Source organism: Cryptomeria japonica, chromosome 9 (assembly GCF_030272615.1).
Source record: "Cryptomeria japonica chromosome 9, Sugi_1.0, whole genome shotgun sequence".
Taxonomy (NCBI): Eukaryota; Viridiplantae; Streptophyta; class Pinopsida; order Cupressales; family Cupressaceae; genus Cryptomeria; species Cryptomeria japonica.
In genome coordinates, this window is record NC_081413.1 from 121,670,471 (window position 1) to 121,691,151 (window position 20,681).

General features: G+C 38.4%; 1 protein-coding gene across 1 annotated transcript in view; it reads right to left on the reverse strand.

The window, feature by feature from the left end:
- LOC131062762 (serine protease SPPA, chloroplastic) overlaps positions 1 to 17,843 on the reverse strand; it is a 262,705-nt gene extending 244,862 nt beyond the window's left edge. The window contains exons 1-2 of the mRNA XM_057996482.2: positions 17,559 to 17,843; positions 15,062 to 15,472 (exon numbers count right to left, since the gene is read on the reverse strand). Coding sequence (XP_057852465.2) covers positions 15,062 to 15,472; positions 17,559 to 17,696 — 549 coding nt within the window. The 5' untranslated portion in view covers positions 17,697 to 17,843. The remainder of the gene's footprint in view (positions 1 to 15,061; positions 15,473 to 17,558) is intronic.
- Positions 17,844 to 20,681: the final 2,838 nt, after the last annotated feature.

Here is a 20,681-nt window from a genome sequence, read left to right on the forward strand (position 1 = left end):
TGGCAAACAAAGGCAAATAACTAAACTCGAAGATACAGATGGCATGAAACACCAAAGCCTGAAGAGCTAATCAATCAAACTAAGGAAGCATTAGAACAACAGGACAAACCTCCCCATAATGTTGAAAAGGGAGAGGGACAGGTACATTGAAAAGAACGGCCAACAAGAACTGCATGACGAAGAACCAAGAACATCGAAGGTGCAGAGAAAAGTACATAGTGTCGTGGAAGGAACACTCACTTGACACATATCATGAGGCTAATGTCGTGGAAGGAACACTCACGTGACAAAGGTAGATGGCAAACAAAAGGCAAACATCAACCCCCCCAAGGCACTTTATAAGTAGTGCATGTACAATAAGGCACAAGATGTGCAAGATCCCAAGTATATGATGCATGGTGGCACTTTATCTCAGTGCGTCTGCATAAATAAAATGCTACAATAATCAGAAGAGACAGAAGACTGGAAACAGAAAGAACAGCCAAAGACGAGACATCCTACTCAAAGAAAGAGATTCCAGGACCTGAAACATCCAAGATATTCACCAGAGTGCTGAAAAGCAAAAAACTGAATAAAATATACGTGGAGCAGAATCTGGAAACAAAACTCATATGAATGGAAAGAACACAGAACAAGCTTTCCAACGATATAAAGTTTTCGATAAACGGAGTTCGGATGCTCAAGTTACGTCTCCTAAAGTGCAAAAATGAACCTCTGGCTTTGTCAGCAAAAAACACCATCAAAAAAGCAAAATCAAAAGATCAAACCTCTAGATCTGGATAGAGCTCGGAAAGAGCTTTCCGACGATATAAGATTTGTTGAAAAACGCCGTCGTATGCCCAAGATATGGCCAAAAAACTGAAAGTGCTCCAGATGGACCCAGAAGAACCCTGAAGGCTGCCTACACGGTGTTGACGTCATCTGTCTGTGAGCATAAATTTGACGACCATATGGCCATCAACACCCAAAAAACCAATATGCCTGGAAAAAACTCGTCGAAAAAAAAATTTGGTGCCCAGCAAAAAATCTCGATCGTCGGAAACGGGTCGGCGGCTCCTGGGCAACGCGAGAGTGGTACAGGGGCGGCAATCGGGCGACCAGTGGCCGGCGGGAGCAAGGCGGCCGAGAGGCGGAGTGGGCCAGTGGGTGATGTTTCCGAGCGGCGACGACCGATGGGGAGAGGACCACGAGCCCTGCAGGGGTCCACGGACAGGGCAAAGTAGCAAGCAACCAACAACACAGCAGGGGACAAGGGGCCCGCAAGGTTGTACCCTCCAAGTACCCAAAAATTTGCCCTCTTTTTTAGAAAAAAAAACCTGCGTTTTTTTTTTAAAATCAAAAGCAAAAAAAAAAATTTTAAAAAACGAACACCCATTAAAAAAAACTGCCTCGATCAACGTGCCTGAGGCCGTACGGCCTGGGCTTAAAAAATAATTTGCCTCCAGAACACCTAACACCAAAATATGTCGAATTTTATATCAATTAATTAGAATTGAGGGTTCTAAATGAATGGGCCATAGCAAATGGTATGAGGGAAGACGACTTTAGGAAGGAGTAGGCTCTAAAGGCCGAACAAGTAGAAATCCTTGCCAGAGAACAGCTGTTCTGGAGGCAAAAATCAAGGGAGATTTGGCTCAGAGAGGGGGATAGAAACACCAAATTTTTTCACAATTCAGCAGTTGTCAATAGGAATAGGAACAGAATCTCTGAGTTGATTAAGGAGGATGGATCTTTGGCACGGTCAAAGGAAGAGATCAGTCAGGAAGCGATCAGGTTCTTTTAGAAGCTTCTGAACCAGAGTAATCAGTCTCAAAATCAAGGTTCGGACCGGTTAGACATTCTCAGTCAAATCCCAGGTCTGATCTCAGAAACAGAGCACAAGGAGCTATATAAACCGGTTGGGGTGGATGAACTTCATAAGGCAACCTTCCAACTAGCACCAGATAAAGCTCCAGGACCAGATGGATTTCCTACATGCTTTTATCAGATCTACTGGGAAATCCTAAAGGACCTTTTATTGGCGGTTGAGGAATCAAGGAAGAAAATGACTATCCTTGGGGGGGATCAACCATACCTTTATTGCCCTTATCCCGAAGAAAAAAGATGCATGAATGATTATAGGCCAATAGTGTTGTGCAATACCTTTTATAAGATTATCACCAAAATCATTGCAACTAGGCTAAAGAAGGTTATTGGTAAAACCATTTCAGAGGAACAAAGTGGATTTGCTCCAGGCAGATCAATTGCAGAAGGCATTATTGTGGCACATGAAGCAGTTCACACAACTAGGAAATTGAGGAAACCCAATATGATAATCAAGCTAGACATTTTAAAGGCTTATGATTTGGTGGATAGGAGCTTTCTGGTGGAGGTCCTTATCAGATTTAGGTTTGATAGGAAATGGGTTGATTGGGTTAGATGTTGCATTAAAACCCTGAAATTCTCAATTCTAATTAATGGAGTAGCTAATGGTTTCTTTAGTACGACTAGGGGCATAAGACAAGGTGATCCCCCGTCGCCCTTTCTTTTCATCATCATGGCAGAGGCACTAGGAAGGAGCATGTCTCAAGCAAGGTTAGAAGGGAAGTGAGTAGGGTTGGAGATAACCCTAGGGGTGGAGCCAATCACTCATCAACAATTTGCTGATGATACGATACTGTTTGGGGAAGCATCAAGGGGAGAGGCTAGGGGAATTAGATCCTTATTGAACAAATACAGCAGAGTCTCAAGCCAATCGATTAATTGGAAGAAATCAGAAGTCTTCTTTCTGAATGTACAGCCAAGTCTGCAACGGGATATAGAAAGGACATTAGGTATAAGAGTCGCAAGTCTGCCTGGCAAATTTCTAGGGTTACCATTGTTTGGGGGTATCAACAAAAAATGTTATTAGGATGAGCTGCTGGAAAATTGTAGGAGAAAAATGGAGATGTGGAAAGGGAAATGGCTCTCAACTGTAGGGAGGTTGTTGATGGTCAAGGCGATTCTATCTGCAATCCCAATATACTCAATGTCATGCTTGAAACTATCAACCTCGGTGGAAGATAGTTTGAACATAATTATGCGCAAATTCTTTTGGAATGGGCGTCGGGACACTCAGAATCAATCTCTTTTGGCCTGGGCGAAAGTATGTAGGCCCCATGAGGCTGGGGGTGCAGGAATTAGACAAATCAAGATTATGAATGCAGCACTAGGGGCTAAATTGGCATGGATGATGTCGAAGAGTAATCAAAAGTGGGCTAGGATTTTAAGGAAGAAATACTTGGATTCAGATGACCTTATCAGTATATTGAAAATCTGCAATCCTCCGAAGGGATCCACCATATGGAACTTTGGGTATGATAGTAGGGAGATCATCTCAAAACATACTACATGGGAAATTCATGGTGGCAATTTGGCCTCCTTTTGGGAAGACTCCTAGGATGGGCATCCAAAACTATGCAACCTCACTAATCTTCAGAAGATTAGGTTGGAAACTACTAACGTATCGGGGAAAAAGGTATGCTATTATGGTGGTGTTGTAAGAATTGACGGCATGGAAAGATGGTGTTGGAAATCTATGGAGGATATCAATGCACCTCAAGCACAGAAAGACACTTTGCCAAGTATCCTAAAGTAAAGGGTTATACCGGTGGCACACACAAATGACAAGATCAGGTGGTGCGCATCTAGAGATGGGGAGTACAAAGGGAAAATTGGGTACAGAATCAAGGAAGTTGCGGAAAACATCACGCAATGGCCTACCAAGCTCCTATGGGGGAAAGACATACTACATAAAGTTGGAGTTTTCTCCTGGTTAGCCATTCAGAACAGAATATTGACTCAGGATAGGTTGGAAAAAATGGATTCAAAGGGCCCAACAAATGCATTCTCTATAAGAATAACGCAGAAAAGGTTGATCACCTGTTATGGACCTGCCCTTATGTTAAATTTTGTTGGAAAGCCATGCTTGGGAAGTTGAATTTCCTACACGCGGAGCCCTTGAGTCTAAAGGATAGGTTTGTCTCCTAGTTGAGCAGTGTGTACAAAGGCATGTTTATCAACATTTGGCAAGTTCTCCCTTCAACAGTAGTGTGGGAGCTATGGAAGGAGAGGAATCGTAGAACCTTCAAAGACAGGCAATGTCGAGGGAAGCACTAGTCAAAAAGGTGGAAGTCTCTATAGTTGAACTTGTGAATGAGGCAATTAAGAGAAAATCAAAAAAGAACAATGTCTTCACAAATAAAGGCAATGAACTAAAGGAAAAAATTCCTAGACTAATGATTCTGAAAGGCCAAGATATTGGCAAGAAGGACAGCTCGAAGAATCTACGGAAGGCAACAACATGGCAGGTCCTTGATAAGGGATGGGTCAAAATAAACTTTGATGGGGCTTCCTGTGGTAATCCCAGGCCAGCGGGGATAGCCTACATGGCTCGTGATGATCAGGGTGCAATTTGAGGGAAAATAGTTGAGTTTATTGGGATAGCAACGAACAATGTCGCTGAAATTTGAGCGGCACTGAAAGGTATAGAATTGGGAAAAAGCTTGGGTGCCAAGAGAGTACACCTGGAAGGAGACTCGTTGTTAATAATCAATGCTATCAGAAACAAGACATCGATATGTTGGCAACTCCAAAGATGGCTGGAAACCATTGTTGAGACACCAAGTGAGTTCACAGAATTCAAAGTAAGTCACGTATTCAGGGAAGGTAATGAGTTGGTAGATGAATTGGCAAAACAGGCGGCACGGAAGTCTGAGTGTTATGAAATATGTCATGTCATATGACAAAGGTTTGTGATTCAAAAAACTGGAGCATTTGGACAACTAACAATAATAATGGCAATTCATGTGGAATCGCACATTTTTGAACCGAAAGGACGGTGATGGGATTCGAAAGGCCAATTTGATGGGTACAACACATGTCATATAACATGACAATTAAAAATGTAATAAGAGGGAGTTATGTGAGTGATGTACGCAATCATTTCCTAAGGTGGCATAGATTTGGGAGTACATAAAAATAAATTTCGTGAAATCATGAGGAATTAGGAAATTTCGTGTTATTGGAGAACGTCTTGGGACATTGCAACTATCATGCCATGTATTAATTACTCGCGAGCGGCCCTTTCGAAGTTGTTTATTTATTGGGGGCAAATCAGGAGTTTTGATAGTTTCATCTCAATCAGGTCTTCAGGAATTTAGTAGAGAAGCAATATGGACACTCCTATTCTCCTTGAAGCAAATAAACAACAGATAGCGTTTTTGGGAGGAATCTCAAAGAAGAGGCTTTTAATGGTGATGGAATCAAGCCATCCTCTGATCATTCACACAGTAAAGAAGTTTCTGGGAACCAAATTTATGCAAGCACAACACAAATTCAGGGTGAATTCAAACATTCCGGCCATGTTTCTAGAGTTGTGCATCCAGATGGGAGTCTACAAACCAAGGACAAAGAAGGTTTGCCAAATGATTTTTCATTGCGCTTTTCTAGGGGAAATCGATGCGGTGTTAGACAATATAGATGATCAAAAACGAATTCCTTTGGCCCACCAGTATTATATGGCTTTGCGCAAAGGGAGAGAAGTAAGGAAATTTCCGGTGGTCCAGAATATGGAATTGGAAAATTTCAATAACAGTTGCCTGGAAAGGCATCGGAATCTGATATTCTTGCTATATGTGATGAAGAGTCTAGCAAGGCCTAAGAATTTAAGTTGGGGCAGTTTGTAAGGGAGGAAGGGCTTCTGGGGCGAAGGGGTATCAGGGTGGATAAGCATGGTGTTGAAGCTGAGGGGAATGACTGGGGATTGGGTGCAAGGGAGCTATGGATTCCAAATGATGGAAGACACATCGAAGAGATTGTGGCGGGTGAGGAGATTGTGGCGGGTGAGGCCCACTCCAGGTGCGGACGGGCCTGTCCAGTGGTTGCAAGGGCTCTAGCTGCAAAGAGAATGCAGGAGGACACGCAAAGCTCGTCAGAGGTATTTGAGATAAGGCCTTTTTTCTTTCTTTATGTTAGTGAATATTACTGTGGGTATGGTGCGGACATATATGATATCAATAGCTTTTGTTGTAGGTATAGTAGCTTGGGTTTCTCCAGTCCAGTTTTGCTATTATTGTGGATGGAGAATGGGGGTATATGTTATTAGGGAAAACCGGGTAGCTACAGTTACTATTAAATCCAAAATGTAATCATGAATTTGATATTTTCTCAGGACAGGGAGGATAACAGTATCTAGACACCTCCATTTTGTAAGCTTTTTTTGATAATCAATATAGGTGCTGGCCCTACCAGCTATTTATCGATCAAAAAAAAATACTTAGGCAAGGGACGAGAAGCACAAGGATCGTTAGGATTTGCAATTTCTAAGACATTGGGCCAGGTCTCGTAGGACTGTAGCAATCTGGTGGAATGCTAGGTCTAGAAGTTCTCCTCGCAATAACCTCAAAAGCAATATGGGTCGTAAAGCTCATAAACAAGCCTCACAACACTTCAACAACTTCGAAAGCATGCAAAAGAGGAACCCGACTGTTGTGACCATTTCACACATCGCCCCATTAAAATGGGGACCCCCTCTTTTTGCTCGTTTGTGCTTGCCTTTCTCTCTGCTTTTTAGGGTTTTGGTTTAGTATGTCAGTCGTCTGGACTAGGGTCAAGCCTTAGGGTTCCCGTTTTAGTGTTTTCAGGCCAGAATCCAGTCAATCTTGAGAGCCTTTTGAGCTTCCTCCCGTAGGATGCAATTTTGAATAAGGTGAATTCGTCAGGTGGTCAAGTGAGTTGGTCTAGGTTCAGTCGGAATTTTGATGCAGAGTCCAATTTTTGCCTAAGTGTTGATGATGAGTTATGGAATCTTGTATGATTGAATGATTTTGACCAAATTTTGGAATTTTGATGATTGATCCCGGGTATTGGAAATGACCTAACTTTGCCTTGTGAAGTGATTAAACCCTTGAAATCGTGATATTTTGGCCTGTGGAAGACAAATCGCTCCTGTCCCTCACTGAAGGACCGGAGCTTGTTTCTCAAAATTTTACTGTCCTCGTAGGATCAAGACGATTTTTGGATTGGAAGAGATAAAGGGAGGCATGTTCTTTCCGTTGAATATAATTTGAAGAATTTCACGAACATGGAAATGTGCCAGGAGCAAAAATCGCTCCTGTCCCTCACTGAAGGACCGGAGCTTAAAATCCAACATTGCCTTGTCCTTGCAAGATTTCAACAAATTTCGCGATTTGAGGAGAACCAAGGAAGTGCACTTTATCAGTTGAATATAACTTGAAACTGCCGACGTAAGGAAAATGGACTCTAGAAGCAAAATCGCTCCTGTCACTCTGCCAGGGACCAGGGCGAAATTTGATGTTAGCTCCCGTCCCTCTCCCAGGGACCAGAGCGAATTTCCTTATAGGGCAAAATTTGGGCGAAGATCAAGTGAAGATTAAGTTTGAAGCAAGTAAAGAGGGTGTAACGAACCCATTGAAGATAATTTGAAGATTGTAAAACACCGAAGCGAGGCCCATATTTGCCTAGGCGCTCCTGTCCCTCAGTCAGGGACCAGAGCGATTTCTGCCTTAGACCAATTTCTCACCAAGTTGAAACAAATGCCATGCCAAGGATAAGTGAAAGGGGGCACAACGAATCCGTTGAAGATAAATTTGGAAGTTAGCAAAGCACGATTGAGCCTACAAGTGTAAATTCGCTCCTGTCCCTCAGCCAGGGACCAGGGCGAAATATTAGTTATGTGGCTTTTCCTCCAAGTTTTAAATCACTCCAAGTCAGGGTACAAGGAAGCAATGATGTCTGGAACGCCTCGACAAAGAATGAAGTTACAAAGATCGCCAAAGATGAAGGATTTGCACGATATGCCCAAATTCGCTCCTGTCCCTCAGTCAGGGACCAGAGCAAAATCTCTATGGGGGTTCAAGTTTTGAATGTTAATCACATTTCAAATGTTCAAGAAGGACCAAAGGACATTGTTTTACACTGTGAAGGCGTTTGCGAGTTGATAGAAACAAGGATGAGCCCAGGACACCAAGGATCGCTCCTGTCCTTCAGGCAAGGACCAGGGCGATATTCACTACACTAGCCAGTTCTTTCAAAAATCACGTCAAGGCAAGGACGTACAAGGTTGCACAAGGGCAAAAGTGTTCTTGAGAAGGTGATATGCGAGAAATCAAACGTCAAAAAGTGATCAACTTGAGCAAGGAGACAATATCGCTCCTGTACTTCAGTCAAGGACCAGGGCGATATTAATTAAATCAATCATTCGTCCCAAAAGATCACGTCAAAGCAAGATTATACAAGGTTGAAAATGTCATTTGGAAGGTGATGAGCAAGAAGCTAAGGTTAAGAGATGACGAATTTTGGCTAGAACACAAGGATCGCTCCTGTCCCTCACCAAGGGACCAGGGCGAAAATCCTTCAAACATCAAATGTGCTTTGTAAAAGCCAAGTAAAGTATGCGTGGAGTGAAGGGGTAACGTTGTTACTTGCCTAGTGATGAAAATTGGTGACCAAAGAAACAAGGATTAAGGAGAACACAAGGTTCGCTCCTGTCCCTCACCAAGGGACCAGGGCGATATTGACCTTAAGAGGCATTTATCCACAAAGTTGAATCAATCAAGCTCGAGAAACCCAACGAAGGTGCTAGTTTGCACGTGGAGAAGGTAGTTTTGAACGTAAAAGACAAAAGAATCAAGGCTAAAAAGCTAATTCGCTCCTGTCCCTCTCCCAGGGACCAGAGCAATATGGTTTGTATTTTTCCATCCCCCAAATTTTGGCGCTAATAACATTTTTGAATTTTATTAAATGCTAAAATCAATAAAATTTGAATATTCAATTAAAGTTAGCATTTAAAATTTGCGCTTGGACATTTAATTAATTATTTTTTTGCCTTTAAAAAATCCAATTAATTAAAAACGAAGGCATTAAATGAATTAATTATTATTTTAAATAAAAATTGGGGCGCTTGGGTTTTATTTGCTTTATTTTATAAAGTCGGCCCTTAATTTTATTTAAAATTTGTTTTTAATTACCTTATTTTACCAAGTCGGCCTGGAGGTAATTGAAAGGGCAAGCGCCTATAAAGGGGAGGTAAATTATTTCATTTTCAAATCATCATTCAACCTTCATTTGCATGCGATTTGGAGAAGACAAGGAAGTGCGAAATTATCATTAGAGAGGAGTGCGAATTTCATCAAGGAGACAAGGTGCGAACATCATCAAAAGGAGTGCGAAGTTTGGTTGGAGTTGAGCGAACTTGCCATCAAGACATTGAAGACCCCCCAAAGGTGGCAAAGTTGCTAAGGAGGACGTTCGTTTGAAAAAGATCACTTTGAAGTCATCAGACATTGATTTTTGCCTAGGCGAATTTCTTAATTTTGCATTTTAGAGTTAGCTTTCAAGTAAGGTATGGCGATGTGATCCCTTGCCTTAATTTTGAATTTTGATCGTCATAGCCTTAAATTTTGAATTTTGAAATTTTGAATTTCAGTAGCTCGATCATATTTAGGAAATGATAACTCAAAGACTTATCATGAAGTTTCCTAAATTTAATCTCTAAATCTATGTTTATACATTGCAAAATCTATTACTTATTGTGAAATGTTGTGTAGGTACCAAGATGGCGACTCCCAAGCTCGAAAGATCCACAAGTCGAAAGACTCTCCCCTCAAGGAAAATCAAGCCAGATCAAGGACGGTCTCATCAAGGACGATCAAGTAAAGATAAGGGCAACCTCCTCCAGTCTAGCGTTGACAAGGCAACCTCTTCCAATCCAGCCTTCCAAGGCGAGGTACATCAATCATCCTGCAAATCAAGGATAGAAGGAGTTAAAACGAGAGTTAATTAAAGATAGCTTCTCAACGACATCAAATTGAATATCTACCAAGCTACAAGTGTCAGACGAGGTGGCATCCTAGTCATCACTCCTCCAGTCGGATTGGTCCACCTCAACAATGTCCAGGTTCAATGTACCTAATTCATAGAAGGTGGCACAAACTCCGATGTACCTACCCTAGCTATCCATTGGTGGAAATTTCTAGAGAGGACATGTGTCCAAGCAATCCAAATTTATCATTGGTCAAGCATTAAATGTTATGTAATGGTTGTAATAAACCCTAATTAGGGTTTAGGTGTCATAATCTTGGCCATTGATCTTCTTTCGATCTGGACCGTTCATTGTAATTGAGGATGCTATATATACCCTCATTTCTTTTCATTTTGAAACTAGAAAACTAGAACTAGAAAAAATTAGAGATTAAGGAGAAATTAGAGTGATTAGAAGCAATTTACTTTTGTAGCAAGATTGAGCTTTGAAGAAGGAATTTCAAACAATTGTTGTTCATGATGGCTTTGAGATCAATAAAATATTGAAGTTATGGTGTTTTATTGCAATTCTCGTGGTTATCTTCATGGTTGTTCATTTTCTTGAATCATTCTCAATCAAAGTAGTGTGTTAATTCGAAGGACAAAGTGTTGGACTTGATCTTTGGTAGGATTCGCTTTCCAAACCACTAGCTTCTTGCTGATTGTAGGAACGCCTTGCGTGGTCAACTGGATCAACTTGAATCGCTTAAACCTTCAATCGTTGTTGTATCTTGGATATGTACCTTCGTGGTAGTGTCCTTGATCTTTGATGTATTGAAAAATCATTTATTACCTTAGAAGATCGCATCAATTTCAATTGAGTTGTTAATTTATGGCAATATTGAAGTTGGTAGAATCTCACCAAGCCTTGTCCACATTAAGTCATTCTTAGGGTTAGATTAGATTAGACCTCTCGCAAACCCTACTCTTTTGGTATTTTTTGAAAGTTTGTTTAGTTTAGGAAAAATCTTCGGCGACGTAAGGCCCCCTGATGACACAGCAATCACAACGACCACTGGTGCTTATCCACACGTAGAGACCCTACTAAAAAGAACATTGGTGTCATCCTAACTGATCCTTCTTGCGATATCTTCAGCAGTTAGCGACTTTATTCAAGAGAGGATAAGATGCCTTTGGGTATTTTATTCTGTGTATGATTGTGTACAAAATACACGTCAACACCGACACAAGCACTGAATTGTTCAAGTTTACGAAAAAAAAATTACAAATTTTTTAAACCAAAATCATAGAAGAGGCGAGTTCACGTTGAGTTCACCAAAATGTAGAGTGGGAAAAGTGAACTGCTACGAAAAGTGGTTAAGCCTCTCAAGGACTCACTAACCTCCTCTCCACTTGAAGCAACCTTCGAAGTCCTCAGACCTTTAAGTTAACTCACTAGAATTAAATGAAAGTACAAAACTAATTATTGTTGACAAATAAAAACATTTTGACTATAGAACCCAAAAGCACAGGTTACAGAGGTCATCGTGTAGACTCTATGAGCTCTCTATCCAGGACACACATGCAGATCGTGGACGACAGCACAGTGCGCTGGCGTCCTGTACGGACAGAGTATAGAGACCGTACCAGAGTGTCCAACAGCAAGCAGGTACAAATTCCAACTATTTAATGTGATGAAAACAACAGCAGAAAGCTAACAACTAGTTATAAGGAAATAACAAAATGACAAAGGGGAAGAAGTTTCACAAAAGTCTAGCAAATGAAGCTTCCAGCAAACATAACTTCTTCCTATGCCAAACCTACACACAGAAAAACAGAGAGAAAATGTTGGGGCTGTGATTTAGAGGCTTGTCGTAGTCAAACCCCCATTTAGATGTTTCCACCTCCACGAACAGCCAAGATAGATTAGTTGATAAACAATAATAAAAGAAATGATAATAGAAGATGATACGAATGATATGCTAAACAAAGATAAACAAATGAGAAATGCAATGAAAGAGAGAAGAAACTCCCCTTCAACACCAAGAAGCGACAGCTTGTTGGAGTGAAGATGAGCACAAATCCCTCGAAGGCATGAAGCCGCAACAATAATGGAGGTGCAACGAACAAGTGAGGTGTGGGATGTAGAAAAAAATAGCAAGAACGGAGTTCAAGAGCACAAGATAGCCAAGAGAGATCAAGAGAGAGTCCCCAAAAATTCCCAAAGATTGATAAGAGAACCAAATAAGGCCAAAAAGGCAAGATATACCAACTTGGACAGAATCCCAACGTCAATGGATGCAAAAGGAGGCATTACGCTGCTGAAATAGCAGGTGTAATGCTCCAACAGCCACCTTCAGACTGCATTCTTGCGGGACACTACCACATCACACGGACGTCTCCGCAATGTGCAAGTGTCCCCGAGTAAAACAGTCAACATGATCGAGAAAGTTGACAAGAAGGGTAACTCAGCAAGCCACGCGAACGAATGAGGTAGAAGCCAAGGGGATATCTCCAATTTGGCTTTAAAGAAGAGGCACTATGTGACGTGGAATTGCACGGGGTGCAATTTACGACATTACACTAACTTCTGAGTAATTTTTAATATTTTGTAGCATTTAGTCATCACGTCCCTACTTCCATCAAGAGGAGCTTCCTGAAGCTAGAAAGGATAAGACAACAAAAATTGGATCCTCTAAAGACACAAGTCACTACAACTTCAAGGAAGCTCCATTGAAGCTTCACACATGTTCCCTAATTTTATTTATTTATGTCAAATCTTTCTTTCAATAAGTAGTTTACAGTAATCAGATCACAAATTTTCCCTACAACTAAAACATTTTGTTGCTGATTCTTGGTTAGATTTGGATTGTGTTATTGATTTCTAGATTATATTAGATTTACATTGCTTGTTTAGATTAAATTAGATTTAGATCATTTTTTATTTACTTTAATTTATTTTGCTTCAAAGCGCTTTATCAATTCAAAACAAGTTATTCTCATTTGAAAACAAGATTCATTCATCTTCAACAATCAAATCAAAACAAGATTCTTCCATCAAATCAGAAAACCAGAAAAACACGGAATAAACTGTAGAGATTCCATTTAGGAAAATTCAATTCATTTGATTAGAAATTACAAAAAGAAACTTCTTCCATTCATTAGTTAATTAGTTCGCTTGAAAATATTTATTTCCGAAAAAGCACAAAATGATAGTTGTCTACATTCATTTTAGAACTACATTCATCACAACCAACAATAAAAATGCAAATGGTAGGCTCATTCACAAGTTTTGGAAACCTTCACTAGCAAACAACTCAACATCAAAGCAAATCAAGCAAATTCAACAAGCTAAGCCAATCAAACATCAACCATTATTCGACCAAACAAAGATAAACAAACTTGTTAAAGCTACTCTCTTAAGTTTTCACTCCATATCACTTGACTCTTCATGCCCAATGTGTTCTGGAGTAAGGGAAAACTGGATTGAGGCCATTTTAAGCAAGATCACAGCAACTCAATCAATACAAGAAACGCCCAATGAAGAACAAGCAGCATCCTTAGACAAATCCAAAAGGCAAACAAACAAAGATGCACGAGAAGAATTCCTCTTGGAAGAGCTCGTTGAATTAGAACAGAGGCTTAATGCCTTTTGTCTCTTTGATGAGGACAAGCTAAACAAAGTTAGAGCCAATAACCCACCTAGCTAAATTAGAATCATGACAACCACACCTCTGCAAAGATTTGCCAAGCAACGGCCCAGCACACCAACACTGACACCTCACTTAAACACCATGGTCTGCCATCAAGCACTCCTTCCTTGCAAAATGAGTGAACCAATTGGCACAAACCCCGCTCAACAACAATACCATTCTCACACACAAGAATCTCCTTCCTCACAAAGAGGGTAGTCCACAAGATTCTCCCCAGCTTGACCGATTCCTTCCATGAGAGCAAGAATGATATGATTCATGCCAATAGCAAGGGTATACCGCATATAGAAACATAACAAGGAAATAGCTTATGTTGCTTTTTTTTTTCTTAAATGCAACAAAACAAATTAATATAGTTTACCATTTTTTATTTTAACTATATTAGTATTCACTTTTAATACTTTTGCAACTATAGAGAAAGAATGGTTTGCAAGTACTTTTAATTTTTCAACTCAATAAGGTTGGGCTCCCCTATTTACAAAAACAATTATTTCTCCTTCAGCTTTAGAAAAATGGGATATTATGAGAAAAAAATTAAAATTAACCATATGGAGCGTTCCTTCAAGAGAGAATGTTTTATATTTGACACTGATTTTCACAGGCTTTCTATAGCATTAAAGATTTGTTTTTCCGGAGGCATTTTTTGCTGATGTGCTTTACCATTCGGGTTATTCTCTTCCTATGTCACATATCATCTCCATATAGACAAAGAAAATCACAGAGACAGCAGAAAGGGCAATGCTAGGGTTTGAAATGGCAGATATGACAGCACCTCTTCCATCCTCAGTTTTTCATGACTTCTTTCTTCACAGCTTAACCTTTGGCATAGCATTACACAGGGCTCGGGCTTTGCAGTGTTCTTTTGTTTTGATGTGCAGGCTTCTTTTCAACCTCCACAATTTGGCACCTGCCCACTTCTTTGCTTTTAAATCTTCACACAACTGCAGCAGGCTTTATGTGGGTGCAGCACAACTAGGTGACAGCACAGAATGAAGGAGTTATGTGTTCTCTCTTTGCTCTTTTGGACTGCGTAAAAGATTTATATGAGAGGTGGCATTAAGACACAGGAAGAACAGTGAACTCCCATGCCTTGTCTTCAGTTTCCACCTTTGTTTCTTTCACACACGCTTCTTGAACCCTCTCTCTGCCTTTCAGAAGGAATGAACAATTGTTCTGATACCATAATGAATTTGGGCAAACATTAAGCAGCGTATTATTCATGAAAGGTGGAATAAATACAATTGAGAATTTCACTTAAAAATAGAACCAACCAACCACTCACAACTACCTATGAAGGTTGTTAGCAATAATTATGATCATTAATATTATTGTTAAAAAATTTATTACAATGATGTAATATAAATAAAATATGTATTTATTCTAACAAGAATAAACCGCTTGCAATAGTTCATTGTTTAAGGGGAGGAGGTGCACAAATTGATAGTTTTGAAACACAACACAATTTAATATAACAAACACAAAAGAACAGATAAGGAAACCGCAAACAAGCATTACTCTGTGATTAAATTAACTAGTCATTGCCATAAAAGTAAACTTTAAACTCAAACCTGGCCTCGAAGCTTGATGTTCAACACGCTCCCTTTCTTAACCCGTTCCCATGGCAATGCAATCAACATCTTCAGTTTTACAAGAAAGCTGTTCCATCCTTCAATCTTCTCGTATTCAAACTCACCTGAGGGATATTCTTCTTCTTTCCATGCCCCGTTATTCTGGCGAGGTTCTTCTGTAGAGAGGCTAGGTTGTTTACTTGTCTCTTGTGCACTCTCTGCACCCAATTGTTTCTTGTCAAGAGCAGATGATGAAAACAGGGATTGCCGTAGCTTGAAGGGCACTAGTGATCTATTGACTGGTTTAAGCCCTTTCTTTGCAATCAAATTTATTCTTTGTAAGTCACTTCCATCACCTAAATGGAAAAAGCATTGCCGATTATCCAGATTCCAAATTCTGTCATATGCACCCTACAAATTGTCCATGCTACAGAAATTAATAACCTCTAAAAGAATAATTCAAAAATATAAATATAACATCAAACATTACAAGTAATACAGTTAATTTTCAAAATGTGTAGAATGTAATATAAATATAATTCTAGCCCAAAGGCTTCTGCCGTGTGGAGCTTTGCTTATGGGGGCTACTCTAAAAGCACAACCCAGATTCAAATCCCTTGTTGCAATAACACGTGTGAGTTTGCAGTGTAATAATCATGTGGTTTTATTCATGCATAACCCATGTTTACAAACAAGATTACGAGTACATTTGAGTATGATCCATTTTTACAAATACAATAATGGGGTACAAATGAGCGTGAACTATGGTTACAAATGCATTTGGGATAAATTTAAATCTAGCCCGTGTTGAAGGCAACCAAGTTAAACTCACCCAAGGTGTACCAAGAAAAAATATAAACATGACCTGGAACTTGACCACAACAAGAATTGTAAACATGCAGTAAACAACATTTAATCACATAACACATACTAAAAAAAGGGAAAAAGTTTGGTGTATAAAAAATCATGATGATCCTTTTGCAGCATACAAGAATATAATTGGTCAATTTGTTCGGTCTTGTATTTGTTGCACATCTATAAGCTATTAAGATAGCTTTGTCTAGAAGTTTAATCAAACAAAAATAAGCTTTGTAAAACATCACAGAGAACTTTTATAAAGCTTATGAACCTGTAGTGTTTGGTCGCTCTTAAATCTGTAGAATTTAATCATTCTTACTCGTACTTGACCATGATAGAATTCTTGTCCTGAAAAAATTAGGAGCAGCTTTGCATAAACATGCTGTCCGAATAGTGTACGTGTGCTTCGCAAGAGATTTTTGTTTTGGCTTGGTAAATCAGGGGTATGAGCCATCTTTAAAAGAGATGTGGCACATACTTGGACTAAATTCTTAAGGTTGATCAATGTTAGAAGTTTCTTGAAGTAACTGCATCAAAATAATTAGTGTCCAACATTTTGAATCTCCGCGGACTGAGACCAGGTATGGCCACACAAAAGATGTAGGTTCAAACCTTGCAAGGAGAAGAGCCCTCTGTGTGAACGTATGCAATTGTGTTGAATTGGAGAGCTGTGGCTCACAAAAAATGAATAGTAAACAGCCCTTAGTTCAAATTCCAGTAGGCGTAGAGCTCTTTGCATCTATGTCTGTCTGGATCGGGATGTTTGACTCAGATTTTTGAAAAGAAAACAGACCCAGTTTCAGACCCCAGCAGGCGTAGAGCCCTTTGTGTGCACATGTGCAATTGTGTGGAATAGAAAGCTTTGACTCAGAATCTTGATGTGAATATGGACCCAATTCCAAACCCCAGCATGCATGGAGCAATTTTTGTGTAAGTGTGAAACTGTGTGGAACCAAGGAGTTTGATTCAAAGAAACTTAAAAAGCAAAGAAACCCAATTTAACACCCTAGCAGGTACAGACACCCTTCGTTTGTAAATGTGCAATTACATTGAATTGAAGAGTTTGAGCCACAGAACCTTGAAAAGGCACAGACCTAGGTTTCAGAATCCAGCGAGCATAGAGCCCGACCCCTCCTTTGTGTATTTGTGCAACTGTTTTGAATAGGCAGTTTGAACCAGTGAACCCAGACCCGAGTTCATACACCAGAAGGCATAAAGCATTTTTGTGCGTATGTGTGCAATTGAGTTGAATTGGGGAGCTTGGGCCAAAGAATCTCGGAAAGAAAAAAGACATGGATTAAAATCCCATCACAGGTAGACACCCTATGTCTATTGAGCCCGAGAATCTTGAAATGAAAATGGACCCGATTTCAAACTCCAGCAGGCGTAGACACTCTTTGTATACATGTCTGCAATAGAACTAAATTGGGGATTTTGAACTAAAGCAGGTTCAAAAACCAGCCGATATACAGCCATTTGTGCTTTTGATGCAAGCATTCAATTGAAGAGTTTGTCTTCGAGAATCTTAAAAAGAAAAACGAAGTCGTATAACTTTCCTTATGTAAAATTCAAATAACGAAAAGCTTAGAAACCCAAAAAAATCAAAATTTAATAACAACAAAGATCTCGTATTGCTTACCTGTTTATTGCCTAATGCCCTTATAACTATCATTGAAGAGAACCTGCATTTCTTTGATGAATTTGGGCGTAACACAGAGCTCGTACGCGTAACATTAGCCCCAACAGCCTGCAACTGGAAGCAATACGACTTGAACATTCTGCTGGTTTCTGAAGATGCCGTGCAATCTTTGTTCAACAGCGAATTTGCATCTTCATTTTGTAAAGTTCTGATTGAATGAGTTTTATATTCGCCATGTCGCGCCTTTTTTTGCTTGACATTAGCTTTCGTTTTTGTGTGAAACGTAGACAGCCTACGTGGCAGGACGAAGAACCTTCAGCTGGATAATCTCTGTCTTCCCTTTAATTGGAGAGACATAGGCGGGGCCAATTGAGCTTTTTGCAATCAAACAGTGGAATTTGATATATGAAGAAAAAGATACATTAATTTACTTTTATCATTTTTTATACAAAATATTTTTGTTGGTGTATATAAATTTGAAATAAGTACATATTATTTATAATATTTAAAAAATATTTATATTTAATATTTTATTATGATCAATTTTGTTTTGGATATATAGTTGACAATTTTTTTGTTTCCATCAAATGCTTTAAATTGAGGTTTTTGTTTGTTCATTTATTTGGTTCCTATGCATTTAGATAAGAAGTTAGTGGATGTATATCATAAAGGTATTGTCATATATATATAAATAGAAAGTGTGTAAGAAAATATAAAATTGGGAGCATAGATAAATGTTCTGATGCACCTATTGACCATGAAATTGTGAATATATTAGATTAGAATTTGTTTTTGTATAGCATATAGTATGAAGATGGTAATGAAAACAAACATATTGAAAAGTTATTTACAAAATATTACATCAAAACCTATGTACTTTAACTCGCTATATTGAGAGTAGATGTAATAAGCACTCTTCTCTTTTTGTAATGATTGTATATGGATTGTTTTTCATTCTTAATATCCTATCAAAGGAGAATGGTGATTCAATTTGTTTTTATATAGCATATAGTATGAAGATGGTAATGAAAACAAACATATTGAAAAGGTATATACAAAATATTACATTAATTCCTATGTACTTTAACTCGCTATATTGAGAGTAGATGTAATAAGCACTCTTCTCTTTTCGTAATGATTGTATATGGATTGTTTTTCATTCTTAATATCCTATCAAAGGAGAATGGTGGTTCTATTTGAAGTCCCTTATTGATTTAACTCTAGATATAGCTATAAAAGTTAAATCTTGTCATTTTGTTTTATCAATATCAAGTATTACTTTGTTGAGTGTTAATCCTTGGGATTTATGTATCGTAATTGTCCATGCCAATGATAATGGCATTTGTCAATAATTACCTAGCAATATAGGTATATAGGTATAATTTGGGGTCATTTTGGTTCCATGGTGGATCATTATAAGTATTAAATCACATTACGGCATACAAAGGTAAATTAGGTGGTTTAGAGCCAACTGTGTGCACAATATCTACTATCTCTTCGAGAGTCCCATTTATAAGACATGTTTGAATCTACAAGTTTGTTGTTAAGATGATTTGTTGGCCTTTACAAAGCAAGAGCTCCTAGGGAAGTTGGTCTACATCATTATTAATATTTGATTTTATGTATATTTTTACTGCAACACTGAGTGGAATAGGATATTTAGTAGTTTAAGGATTTCTCAAGTTGTGTATGCTCAATTATTTATTTAATGGCCTTCCCATTTGCAACTTGGAGATGTGTTGATCTTGGCTTGGTTCAACTAACATATCTAGGGATGCATAGATTGTAGTCGTATTTTTCTTCTGAGTGATTATTCTATGCTTTGTTTCAATGTGTTTATGGTGCCTTTATGACACCCGCATGTTCGAGAGGGTGTTTCTCAACATGTTAGCCTTTAGTGTTATTTGCATTACATTATACCAAGTTCCTTGTGAGGAGTTGATGTATTCTTTCATTATGATATTTCATGTCATGTATGTGAGATGGTATTATATTTAATTTTTATCATAGACATAATCAAATGATGTGAGAGATATTCTTAAATGTGGATTAAATGTGTTCATGGGCTTATGATGTTTGAGATATTGATATTGATGTTGAAATTTTAAATGATAACATGATTTAGATCAAATAAATGCAAAAAAGTTATATATCTGATAATTGACCCCATTGAATGAATTTGTTATGCTTCGACTATTATGAACATGCACAAGTACACTTAACATTTCTAAAGTGATTACAAGCACAACGTATTTATTCACTTCGCTCCACGAGTCCGAGTTATACCTCAATGGTGGTACATGAGAGATGTCACATTGGTCGTTATTGTTTAGCCTTACCTATCGTATTTGGTTTGAGTATGGTTTCTCGTTATTATTTTCAGCAATTACCTCGAATATCGTGGTTGGTAGCATTTTGGAAACCCCAACCCCTATGTGGACATTCAGTAACAAGTGTTTTTATGTTTTAAGAATTTTTACTTTTTTTTCATAAATTTAAATGTTAAAATGAGTTTTATGGTTATAAAATTATAATTTAATGTTGAAATTGAAATATGGATTATATGTATTTCTTAATTGTGTGTTTGAGTTAATGAGGGTAAAATAAATAAATTTGAGGTATTAAAAGATATATTTAATTATTTTATTTTTAAAAAAGTGAAATTAAGTTGGGTTTTAAAAGGATAAAATAGAATTCATTTTATGCTTAGCATTTTAGAGGGAAAAATTGAGAGGAAGAAAACCCTCTTTTGGAGGAAAATTGATTGGTTAATTGAGAGAGAAATTGGGCACTGAATTGCATGGAATCAATTATGTTTAGATAGGAATTAGAAAGTGGTTTCTCTATTTGTGTGTGCTTTCATTGCATGTGCCCAAAGAACTATTCATTGCAATTGAGTGAAAAGTGAGGTATTTTATTGAATCTTTATTTATAATCCATTTTGAATGTTTTGAAAGTTTGCATTAGCATTGCTAGGATGTTATTACCCTAAATTGCACTTTCCCTAAATTGCACTTTGTTTCATTCAATTAAATGGTATATATTTTATTATGTGAAAATTTTGTAAAACTTTTAAAATATGGGTTACTATGCCAAAAATTTTAACAAACTATCAAAATGTGA